This window comes from Macrobrachium nipponense, chromosome 39 (assembly GCF_015104395.2).
Source record: "Macrobrachium nipponense isolate FS-2020 chromosome 39, ASM1510439v2, whole genome shotgun sequence".
Classification (NCBI taxonomy): Eukaryota; Metazoa; Arthropoda; class Malacostraca; order Decapoda; family Palaemonidae; genus Macrobrachium; species Macrobrachium nipponense.
In genome coordinates this window covers 25345265-25357764 of record NC_061099.1, presented here as the reverse complement: position 1 = coordinate 25357764, position 12500 = coordinate 25345265, and the positions used below count along the sequence as shown (strand labels likewise).

Here is a 12500-nt window from a genome sequence, read left to right as displayed (position 1 = left end):
GTGATATATAAAACAAAAGTGGGTAGGGTATGTTCGCCATTACTAATATTACCAAGCCACAGATCTACCATTACCTAAGGTCATTAAAAAAACACACAAGGCTTTCATGTCATTAAAAAAAATAAGAAAAAAAGTGAACATGGGAAGTACATTAGGATCCTAGTCATTTGGTAAAATGAACTAAGGCTTCAAGAATAATTCCTATCATTTCGATCATCGTGAATAAATACGAGCACGAAAACGAGTAGATGAAGACGTATGGAAGAAGAAGAAGAAGGAGAGAGAGAGAGAGAGAATAGTTTTATTTACTAAATAGCAAGAATTTCATGAACGAAACCACAAACTAAAAAAATTCACGCTGATATTATCAGCTACGGCTTTAATTTAAAAAAATCTTGACACCAACGAAACTTAATTATGAACATGGTGGCATGTATAAATCATATAGGTAAGTACTGTGAACTAACGGTTTATCATCGTTACAGATATTATATACTCAAAATCGGTTTATTTTCTACAAATCAGTAACCCAGTGAAGGATGCGTCCAAATCTCTCCGTCAGAAACAGCTTCCAAAGTAAACAAATCGGTGAAGGCTACAACATAATATCTTTCATTCGATCAAGCAAGAAAAAAAAATTAAGCGCTGAATCGTGCGGTACTCTGGCACACACAGACATAAAAAAGAGTGCCATAAGTTAGAGAGAGAGAGAGAGAGAGAGAGAGAGAGAGAGAGAGCTGAGAGAGAAGAGAGAGTTTTTACGTTGTTTTACCATGAGAGGTAAGACGGTTGTCAGGAGTAGCTCTCTCTCTCTCTCCTCTCTCCTCATCTCTCCTCGTCCTCAGTCTCTCTCTCTCTCACTGAAACCTCGTTCTGTGGCGGGAGTCAGTCTCGCGTTTGGCGGCATGGAGTGAGCTGGAAGCTCAGTGTGTCTTTCCAAGTTCCAGCATTCAAGTGTTAGGCCGAGCGCCACTTTCTCGCTCTCCGATAAATATCTTGCACAGCGGATTATCTTCAATTTCGTGTGGATTTACGTTTATTAAACTGACTTTAAATAATAAAAAATACGGTGATTTTATTAGCTATAAACGGATTTAAAATGAAAACAATAGAGTTTTATAAGGATAAACACAGTCTGGAGATAGTTTAAATGTTGTTCACTTATATAAATTTTCTGCTGGAGGGAGTGATTAGTATACAAATAACAAATTAATTCAAATTAAGTGATTAACGTATAAATAATAACAGAATATATCAACATGAATTAAAGTGACCATCCTCAAAAAAACCTACCTTTCTCCGACCAAAGAAAGAAAAAAAAGGTGAAAGTAGAAAGAAACGAAAAAGGAAAAAAAAAATTAACAACTCTGCCAAGGTGATCCGGGGCTTACGCAAAGAGAGGAACGGGTCTCAGACTGACGTGAAAGTCCGAAAAAGACCTCAAGAAAGCCCCGAAACTGTCGGAAAGCCTCCCTCTTCCTCTGCAATTCCTCCAACATGAAGTTCTTCTTCAGGAAGAAAGGGAAGGAGACGAAAACGTACGCTGATAAGCTGCCCTGGGTAATTATACAGGTGAGTAATTGCCGTAGCATATAATATATATATATATATATATATATATATATATATATATATATATTATATATATATATATATGGAGATGTTATTTTTGGAGGTATATATATATATATATAGTATATAGTATATATATATAATTATATAATATTTAATAGTATATTCATCGAGCTAACAAATGTCCTTTAATATCCAATTCGCTCTACCTCCGAATTAATATGAAAATATATTAATTCCAATGCAAAGCACATTGGATATTAAAGGACATTTGTAGCTCGATGAATGTATATGAATAGCGATGATGTGGTAAAAATTCACACACACGCACACTCATATACAATATATATATATATATAATATATATATATATATATATATATATATATATGTGTGTGTGTGTGTGTGTGTGTGTGTGTGTGTGTGTGATATATAAATATATATATAATATAGATATATATATATATATATATATATATATATATATATATATCTTGAAGTAACCAATTATAAAAAATGGAAACTACAAATTAAATATAACTGAGGAAAAATGTCTTATCAATACCGTTTCCGCAAATTGAATCTTACGAGTTAGTTTTTTTTTTAAGAATCATCTCCTTAAGTTTAGAATTCATTTAAATAGGACAGATATTTAGACAGGGTTTACAGGAGTCAAAATATTATGTACATTTGTCTTTGTACACGGATTATATATATATATATATATATATATATATATTATATATATAATATATATATATATATATATATACCTGAATATAACCTGGAAAATATATACATATATTTTGACTCATGTAAGTATATATATTATATATATAAATATAGTATATATATATATATATATATATATATATATAAAACATAATATACATACATACATACATAGATATATATATATATATATATATATATATATATATATGTGTGTGTGTGTGTGTGTGTGTGTATTATAACCTGTGTACAAAGAAAATGTACATATAATATATATTATATATATATATATATATATATATATATATATGTACATATATCTACTATATATACTATGTATAATACAATATATATATATTACATATATATATTATAATATATATATATATATATATATATATATAAAGACATAGACAGACAATCACAGTCCAATACGGTCACCCAAACTGAAACCTCATGAGGTCGACCGCTCCATGCCCTTCCAAATCCAGCGATTAGGACAAATAGCTAACACTATGACCCTCTCGGCCCCTCTCTGTAACTAAGTCAAACTCGAGAAGGCCCATTTGTAGGAGTCGTTCCCTATTAAAAACCTCCTTTTCTTCGACTTCACCTTTAAGAAGTGGTAACAGCCTTCCATTACTCTCACGAGGGTGAAATGACAACGAGATTATTTTTTATCTTTTTTATGATTTAAGGTCTAAAGCTTTTCGTGTCCTTTGATTGTGTCATGTCCCTTCTTTATCTCACTCCATCCTTTAGAATTTATCTAATAAATTTGAATTTATTTAATAAATGTACAAAGTTGCTGCTTTCGTCCGACTCCATATGAAGACCTCAATTTGGATACAATCACACCTTGAGATAACTTGCAACATACGCATTGAAATTACCAACGAGAAAAAAGTTGTTTTAAAATTAACGCTACTTCTCGCGTCCGTTTTCCGTCACCATTTGAACTTAATGAACGTCCCTGTACCCCCTTAAATGAGTAAAGGCGTCCAAGGTACTGAAAGGTAATTTCCGTAACAACGGCAAATTGGCCAGGTCTCATTTTTCACGTTTTTTCTCTTTGTACGATGACAGAATGAAAAGTGTTGAAAGAAGACAGGGTAGACGGTCGGGAGAGAGAGAGAGAGAGAGAGAGAGAGAGAGAGAGAGAGAGAGAGAGAGAGTCATTAAAATCGGAATACCTAAAATTAAGATAATGAAGAGGAGGCGGTTATAAAAATAAAACAACTTTGGGAATACAGAATAAATAACATTTTTTGTGAAAAAAAAAATTATCCCTCTAAAATAAAACTCGTGTTTTATAATCTATATACAAAATAATTTTATTCTCTCAACTAAAATACTTCTGTATACCATTCTTGCATTGCCTAAACTCATATTTCAGTATTTCAAGTAAAGCTGCATTGAAAAGGTTCTGACCGTAGAGAAAAACTGAAAGATAACTTCTATTTGTTGGAATGTTCTTTTCTCTTCATATTATTCTTTTAAAAAAAATTACATAAAATTTCTCTTAACTAAAATACTTGTGTATACCATATTTCCATTGCCTAAACTCATATTCCAGATTTTTAAGTAAGGTTCTGACCGTAGAGAAAAATTGCAAGATAACTCCTATTCATTCCAATGTTCTTTTCTCCTCATCTTCTTCTTTAAAAAAAAAATTACATAACACGTCACCTGAAACACGAGTTATTCCCAGCAAAATACCACCCATCCCACACTCTCCTCTAACCTCCTCTACATAAGACAGCTGTTACTCGTCCCTGATATATGGATATCTTCATTACGACGCACCTCGCCCTTAAGAAATGCATTAATACCTGTCAATTTCTCCATAGCGCCTTCCATTACTCTTCGCCTCTCCTCATTCCAGGTTTGAAAGAAGTTGTCATTTTTCATCCAGTGCACAATGAGCCTTCTTCTCTAATTCCTATTATTGTTGATGTCTTCTGAGCTGGTAGCGTATGTGTTAAGGAGATATGCACGTGTATTAGTACGCGCATACTCGTGTGTATGCATGTATCTATGTACGTATGAATGTATGTATGTTGTGTGTATATATATATATATATATATATATATATATATATTATATATGTATATATAGAGAGAGAGAGAGAGAGAGAGAGAGGAGAGAGAAGAGAGAGAGAGAGGAGAGAGAGAGAATATATGATTACTGTCACGCCACATTCACGCTTCAATTGATATGCATAGAGGCATTATTTAACACAGCCTATCCCGTTGCCGACTTGTGGGGCTGGATGCCAGAATGATTTACAGACTGGGAAAATAATTATGTAGTTGACAACCATTTCATTTATTCTCGTTTTGAGTGAAACTTAATTTTCAATTTTTGTAGGCGACACAACCCCCGCCCCCACCCCAAAAGAAAACCTTTTGCATAATATTCTCACTAAAAAGAAAAAAAACATTCGCTGTTCGCTGGCCATTCAGTTTTTATGTAACACACTACGTGAACAAACTCAATAAAAAACGCTAACAGAAAAAAAATAGCCAAACGTGACGTTGTCACTCAAAACATGACTTTGTGAATTCCGGCGTTGATGAAAATTGTCCCTTTTTTTATATAAAATTAATTTTCGCAATTCAAATCTAAGTCGGCATCTTTTTGAGAGTAGGAGAAGCGACCCAATGACCCATAACGAGGTCAGATAAAGTCCCACAGGAATTCATTTTTTTTTAAGCTCAAAAAAAAGAAGTAAAAAATGGGGCGAAATTTCTTCGGCGCAATCGAATTTTCTATACAGCTTATAATCAAGGCCACCGAATATAGATCTATCTTCTGGTGGTCTCGGTATAACGCTGTATAAGCCGCGACCCATGAAACTCTCAGACGGCCGTGGAGGCCTGTGTTCTTCCGTTCCCAGAAGCACGATCATGGCTGATTTCAACCTTATTTAAAATAAAAACTACAGAGGCTAGAGGGCTGCAATTTGGTATGATTGATGATTGGACGGTGGATGATCAGCATGCCAATTTGCAGCCCTTTTAAGATCTGTGGTTGTTTTTGATTAAGCTGGCCTTATGCCAGCACCGGCTCTTGCTCATAGAGCAGCCCGTAACTTTTAAGATCTCAAGGCCGGCAGAAAAAGTGTGAACAGACAGACAAAGCCATCTCAATAGTTTTCTTTTACAGAAAACTAAAACAACTAGATTTATATTGAATAAAACTAATCCTCAAAAAAATAAAGCTATCTCACAGGGTATTCATTCATCTATTTTTCCTGTTTACAACAACGACACTTTATAGGTAAAAAAATCCTCAAATCAAGACTAGCAAATTTCAAGCCCGGACAAGCCTCGGTCGTCAGTACACTCTACATAAGTAAGCAGAAGGAATAAACGTATCTGATACCTTGAGCTTCGTGAGGGTACGTGAAGTCCCGAAACTCGCAACTTGCCATCTAGAGCCGCCTATTTTATTAGCTTAATTTTTTTTCTATGTAGGGTCACTAATCTTTAATATGACCTACGAAAGGGAGAGATAACTAATTCAAATGCCAACATAGTATTAGGCCATCGAGAATATCAAAAAAATGTTTCACGAATATCAATATTTATTTATTTAATAATGCATAATATATAATATATATATATATATATATGATATATTATATATATATATATATATATATATATAATTTATAGTTATAGTGTGTGTGTACTTATCGAAGATGATACAAAACCTACATAAACAAATTGCAATAACATTACAGTCAAAAACATTAGACTTGACGATTCCGAAAAGTATAATAATAATAATAATAATAATAATCGGTTCATACCAACAACTTTATAACTTTATGATAACATTAAAGCATAGTAATGCTAACTTTATACCCAGAATAAAAGTTACGGATAAAATTAACTTAGAAAAAAGATTTAAAATACTTAAAAGAAAGATTAAAGTGTAAATAAAGTGAAGTCAGATTCGCAAACCGTGAAAATTAACCCAGAGAGGTTTAAGTATTATTCACGTTTATGGGTAGTGAACAGATTAAACACATAATGACTCTCGGTTATTTCTTGGAAAAACAATGTCTATCTACGAGAGAGAGAGAGAGAGAGAGAGAGAGAGAGAGAGAGAGAGAGAGAGAGAGGACCCTCAGTTATATCTTGGAAAAAACAATGTTTACCTGAGAAGAGAGAAGAGAGAGAGAGAGAGAGAGAGAAGAGAGAGAGAGAGAGAGAGGGGGGGGGGGGGGGGGGGAAAAAACCCCCCCCCCTCGGTTGATTCTTGAAAACAATGTTTACCAGAGAGAGAGAGAGAGAGAGAGAGAGAGAGAGAGAGAGAGAGAGAGAGACCCTCAGTTATTTCTTGGAAAAACAATATATACCTAGAGAGAGAGAGAGAGAGAGAGAGAGAGAGAGATTGATTTAAAGCTACTAAAACTAGCGTCACAACAGCTAGGTTACTGACATAGAGAGAGAGAGAGAGAGAGAAACTGACCCACCAAAATTCCCTAGGTGTAACATTCACTCCAGTTTCAAGAGGTTAGGGATGAACTTTCGTCTTTTTCTTTTTCTGTCGAACGAGAACCTCGTAAACATCACAACTTGAAACAGTTTCGCTTCACCAGTTCCGGAGAGAATGGAGGTTGGCCTACTTATCCAGTTCACTGAATTACTTTGAGGGAATCAAGTTCATTTGGAAAATCAACGGACACGATAATAATAAGAGTAGAGGCATGAAGTGGCATAAATTATGATCATACGAAATACAGCATATAATCGATGAGACAATTCTTTGAACAGCGATTTTAAAAAGGGTTTCTTTAGGATGAGTGTAGTCAAATGAGGTGGTGTACATTATGTTGCCAAATACTGAAGTATATAACAGATTACACAGTCCTTTGAATTGAAGTTAAAAAATAAGAATTTCTTATGTAAATGTATGTATATATGTTTATCATATATACGCATACGTTTTAACTACCCAAATACCCTATACAATTACCTAATTAACTTCCAACAAAAGCCAGTCCCCAGAGAAACAGGTGTATACAAGATCTCTTGCCTTGACTGTGACCAATCCGACATCGGTTTTACAGGTAAATCACTCCTCCCAAAGACTAATACAACACATATCGTTAAGTATAGATATGGCCAACATAGCTCTGCTATTTTGAACCACATAAATATAATCATAATCATGGAAATAAATTTGAATATGCCATGTATAATTTATAGCAGCAATTGTTGGTTCAAAAGCCAGATGGTTAAATCAGCCCTGATTAAACAAAGAAATACGATGAACCTCTCAAAAGGAGCCTGGGATTCAGATCTGACTGATAAAATCTTCCTCCGACCAGCGTGTAAGAAATTAAGCAGAATATGTCAAGTCAACAAAAGTGACATAGCGGCCGACTTCTGGAACTTTCCTTGAACTCTATATATGTTACAGTAAATAAGTGACATCCAGGGATTTCACAGAATACCTAAAGAATTTGTGAAATGAGCAATGCGCTCAGGAACATTTGATCCACGATGGTTAGTACTAAACAAGGTCAAACAGTGAGTCATCTACTGTTTTGCCATGTTTAGTACTAGCCCCTAGGGGGTCCAATGTATTTTGCTGTGGTTAGTACTTGGCCTTGGGGATCAAATGTCCCTCGTGATTAGTATTAGCCCCTGGGGGATCAAATGTCCCTTGTGATTAGTACTAACACCTGGGGGATCAAATGTCCCTTGTGATTAGTACTAACACCTGGGGGATCAAATGTCCCTTGTGATTAGTACTAACACCTGGAGGATCAAATGTCCCTAAGACCATTCGATCCCCAGGGACGAAGACTAAACATGGCAAAACACATTTGACCCACCAGGGGATAGTACTGAACACAGCGAATCAGTGTTGAAGAATCACTGTTTCCCTGGTTTCACATATATACTGTAACATATACAACACTGTTCTCTACTTCCTAATCCACTACCTGTCAGTTGAGGAGTTGTCCTCGAAATATAACGCTATAATTTCTACCCTTGTGGAGTTTATATGGACTCCTTTCATTAGATAAACATACATACATATATAAATACATACATACATACATATGTATGTTTATCTAATAAAAGGAGTCCATAAAACACCTAAAAGGTAGAAATTATAGCGTTATATTTCGAGGACAACTCCTCAACTGACAGGTAGTGGATTAGGAAGTAGAGAAACAGTGTTGTATATGTTACAGTATATATGTATATATATACAAACACACACACACACACACACACACACACACAATATACTATATATATATATATATATATATATAGACATACACATATTTTATATATATATATGTGTATATACATATATATACATATTTACAAACACATATATATTGTATATATTTACATATACAACATTTATATATATATATATATATATATATATATATATTTATATATTAATATATATATACAGGACCTTTCATTTCAGCACTAGCGCACCGACATCGAAAAAACACAGACCTCATAATTTGATCTTTTCAAATGAATCAACCTTACTCTATTTTCCTCTAGAGTAATATCATCCTCTGACCTGCCCTATAGATATATAGTAGTAGTAGCGAGAGAGAGAGAGAGAGAGAGAGAGAGAGAGACCTTCCATCACTAATATATATATAATTCTTAATTTACATGGCCTCCTTAGCTCAGTGGTAGAGCACTGGTCTCGTAAACCAGGGGTCGTGAGTTCGAACCTCACAGGGGGCACGAACGCGTCAGTTTTTCAGAGGCTATATGGCAGCACATCTGCAATGAAAGCCCATAGAAAAAGACCTATCCTTATGGAGAGGGAAAAGTCTTAATTAAGACGGTCTGAAAACTAACGCCAAACGGAAGTGGAAAACAAAAACTAATGCCAAACGGAAGTGGAAAACAAAAAAATGCCAAACGGAGTGGAACAAAACTATGCCAAACGGAAAACAGTGCCCTAAGTCCCATTCTGAGGCAATGCGGTTGACACCAACTGGCATATCAGTTAAGACTTACTTTCGTGAATTTTGCAGATTGATAAACTAAAATTGTTTTCAGTTCTATATAACTTTTGTTTTACGTAAAAATACATTATTCAAAGAGAGAAGATAGCAGAAATGAATAAATAAACCAAACTATACTAAATTTTTTCAGATCTGCATAACTTTTGTACTTAAAAAAAAAAACCGTATTTTACGAAAAATAAACTAATTAAAGATACAAGAAAGTAGAAAAGAGTAAATATTTTTTTTCCTTTTCCTTGCCTGAAATCTTATGGAACTGCAGACCAGTGAATACTAAAAATTAAGCACCACACTTTATCCCCATTAAAGATATCTCTCGCGTCTAATTCTCGCAGGCTGTTCAACGTCTTTCAAACCTCCTCCTCCTCCTCCACCCTCCCCTTCCTCTCTCTCCTCCCCCCTTTACCCCTCTCTTCATTACACCCAAAATCCATGTTCCCTTCACCTCCACTTTAGATGAACACTCAGCCAGGTGGCATCATGAGAAAGCCTGATTGCAATTACTCAGGCGCTCGACAGGTAAAAAAACAAATGTACAAAAAAACCAGCATTTTAATTATTACCAAGATTCTCTAAAGAGACGAGTTTATTTTTTCTCTGTTTTTTTTTCTCTCTCTCTCTCACACACACACAGAAATAGATCGTTTAAAAGCTCTATTCTCCTACGGGTATTTGATAACACATCTTGATAAGGGGTCTATTCTCGCAAAGCAGATTAGATAAGGGTTTGACAAAGAGCCTTTCAAAGCCTGACGTTGAGAAGCGACTGATACTCTCTCTCTCTCTCTCTCTCTCTCTCTCTCTCTCTCTCTCTCTCTCTCTCATGCAAAGGATTGTCTCGCTAATTAATCTTTGCATGGGAGGATCTATTCATACAGCATGAGCTGGTCCTCCCCAAATCGGGGGACGTAAATTTGTAAACCGATAACGGTAAATGATGGAAATATATAAAAATATCTAGAAATTTATCACTCAACCACTTGGATAAAAATTATCTATTTTATTTGGCAACATAAAGCACTCACTGGTAATTTACAATAGTCAACTTGTTTTATTTTTTTATCTTCCACTATGTGAAGAAACATTTCTTCACACTAATTATGATTAATAAAAAATATTGTTGGATAATTATGTATAAAATAAACTCGTATAACTCCTCCCCGATATACAATAATAATCTTGAAAGTATAAAATTCCATGAATGAATAGCAGTATCAGACTATTATTGTAAAATTAATATTATTATATACATATATATATATATATTATTATAATATAATTACTATATATATATATAGATATATATATAAATCTATATATATATATATATATTATATATATATATATAAAGAACTTGTGTTACGAAAGCAAAACCATCCTTGGGAAATTACAAAATTATAAAATTCCCGGAACGAATGGGAGAATAAACATACGTAAAAAAAACTTATCACGTTATAAAATTCCACGAACGCACGAGAGATAAAATTAACTTATTTTCTATCTACTTATTCCTCCCTTCCATTTTAACCCTATGATCCGGTTGAACTCTCAGAAGAGACATTCAGCTGTACTTTATCATCCTGTCGTTTCTCATGAGGGTCCTCCCGGACGTTTAAATTGGCCTCTCATTATGGATTTTATCTGAGCTTCCATAGAGCAATGAGTTCCGCCAAGCTTCGTGTGAGGAGAGGAGAGAGAAGAGAGAGAGAGAAGAGGGGGGAGAGATTTTGAGAGAGAGAGAGGATTTTATGAATGGGGAGAAAAGTACGGAGCGGGAGATAGAGAAATTGTAAACTTTAACACAAGATGAAGAAATGTAAGAGAGAGAGAGAGAGAGAGAGAGAGAGAATTTTATTATAATCGGAAGGAGAGGGCGAAAGAGAAATTGTAGAGAGAGAGAGAGAGACAGAGAGAGAGAGAGAGAGAGAGAGAGAGAGATTTAATATAGTGGGAAGAAAAGCAATGAGAAAGAAAAACTAGATTTTAACACAAGATGAAGAGACGTCACCGAGAGAGAGAGAGAGAGAGAGAGAGAGAGAGAGAGAGAGAGAGAGAGAGATATCCAAACTGGGACCTAGAAGCCCATGACATCATCCAACAACCATACATCCGGGGAGGCACTTAAGCCGTCCCTTTCAGTACGTATAGAGGATACGATTCTCCTTCTCTCTCAAGAATAAACCTCCCATACTATATAGGGCTATACTCGCCTGAAGCGGAAGATCTTCAAAATTATTAGGGATTAAAGAAAAATATTTCTATCCCTCATTCTCTGTTTCTTTCATAGTAATAAATAGAAACTGAATCAATTTACCTGCCACAAATAACTTCTAAATATATAGATCACATTCTACAAACAAGTAAGAATATTTCTATGTAACTTTAACCACGGCCCGGCGGTGGCCTGTCCTAAATCGTTGCCAAGAACACGATTATGGCAAACTTTAACCATAATATTTTTAATAAAGTAAACATTACTGAGGCTAGAGGGCTGTAGTTCGGTATGTTTGATGATTGGAGGGTGGATGATTAACATACCAACTTGCAGCCCTCTAGCCACAGTAGTTTTCAAGATCTTAGGGCGGACAGAAAAAATGCGGACGGACAGACAAATCAGGCACAATAGTTTTCTTTTACAGAAAACTAATAAGACTGAAACCCCATCGCGAGCAAGAAATTTATGTAAGAATAGGTATAAAGGGTTAGGGGAAATTTTAAAACGATAAAGATATCAAAATCATAATAAACAAAGGTGAAATTCAGTGTTTAACGAGATAAGTAAATTTAATGTTTCATAAGAGTAAAATGGAAAGTGTTAAGAAGATATTAAAATTAAACAAAGCACAACGTATACAACGACAATAATATTATCAATAATAATAATAATAATACCGTGATAACCCGTTATGTAATGAAATCCAAAATTATGAATAATTACTTATATCTTTTGCATATTCATACAATTTATTTCTTTAATGGCGGATTCTTATTACCTAATATTATAATAATAATAAATTTATGTCTATTCCTAAGTCGCGTCCCAGCAAAGAATTCCACGCTTCAGGATCAAACAAGAATCATCACTCTGGATGACGAATCTCTCAGTCTGAGAGGTTCCTTTAATAGTCGGCTTGACCCCTTGCCTAACCTTTCTCTCTCTCT

At 34.5% G+C, this 12500-nt stretch overlaps 1 protein-coding gene and 1 non-coding gene across 2 annotated transcripts in view; both read left to right on the top strand.

The window, feature by feature from the left end:
* The first annotated feature begins 893 nt into the window (after positions 1 to 893).
* Positions 894 to 12500, top strand: part of LOC135210232 (beta-1,3-galactosyltransferase 1-like) — an 82422-nt gene continuing 70815 nt past the window's right edge. Inside the window, exon 1 of the mRNA XM_064243078.1 lies at positions 894 to 1572. Within this exon, the coding sequence (XP_064099148.1) occupies positions 1498 to 1572 (75 nt within the window). The 5' untranslated portion in view covers positions 894 to 1497. The remainder of the gene's footprint in view (positions 1573 to 12500) is intronic.
* On the top strand, positions 8980 to 9051 carry Trnat-cgu (transfer RNA threonine (anticodon CGU)). Its single transcript has one exon. It is a non-coding gene; the product is annotated as a tRNA-Thr (tRNA).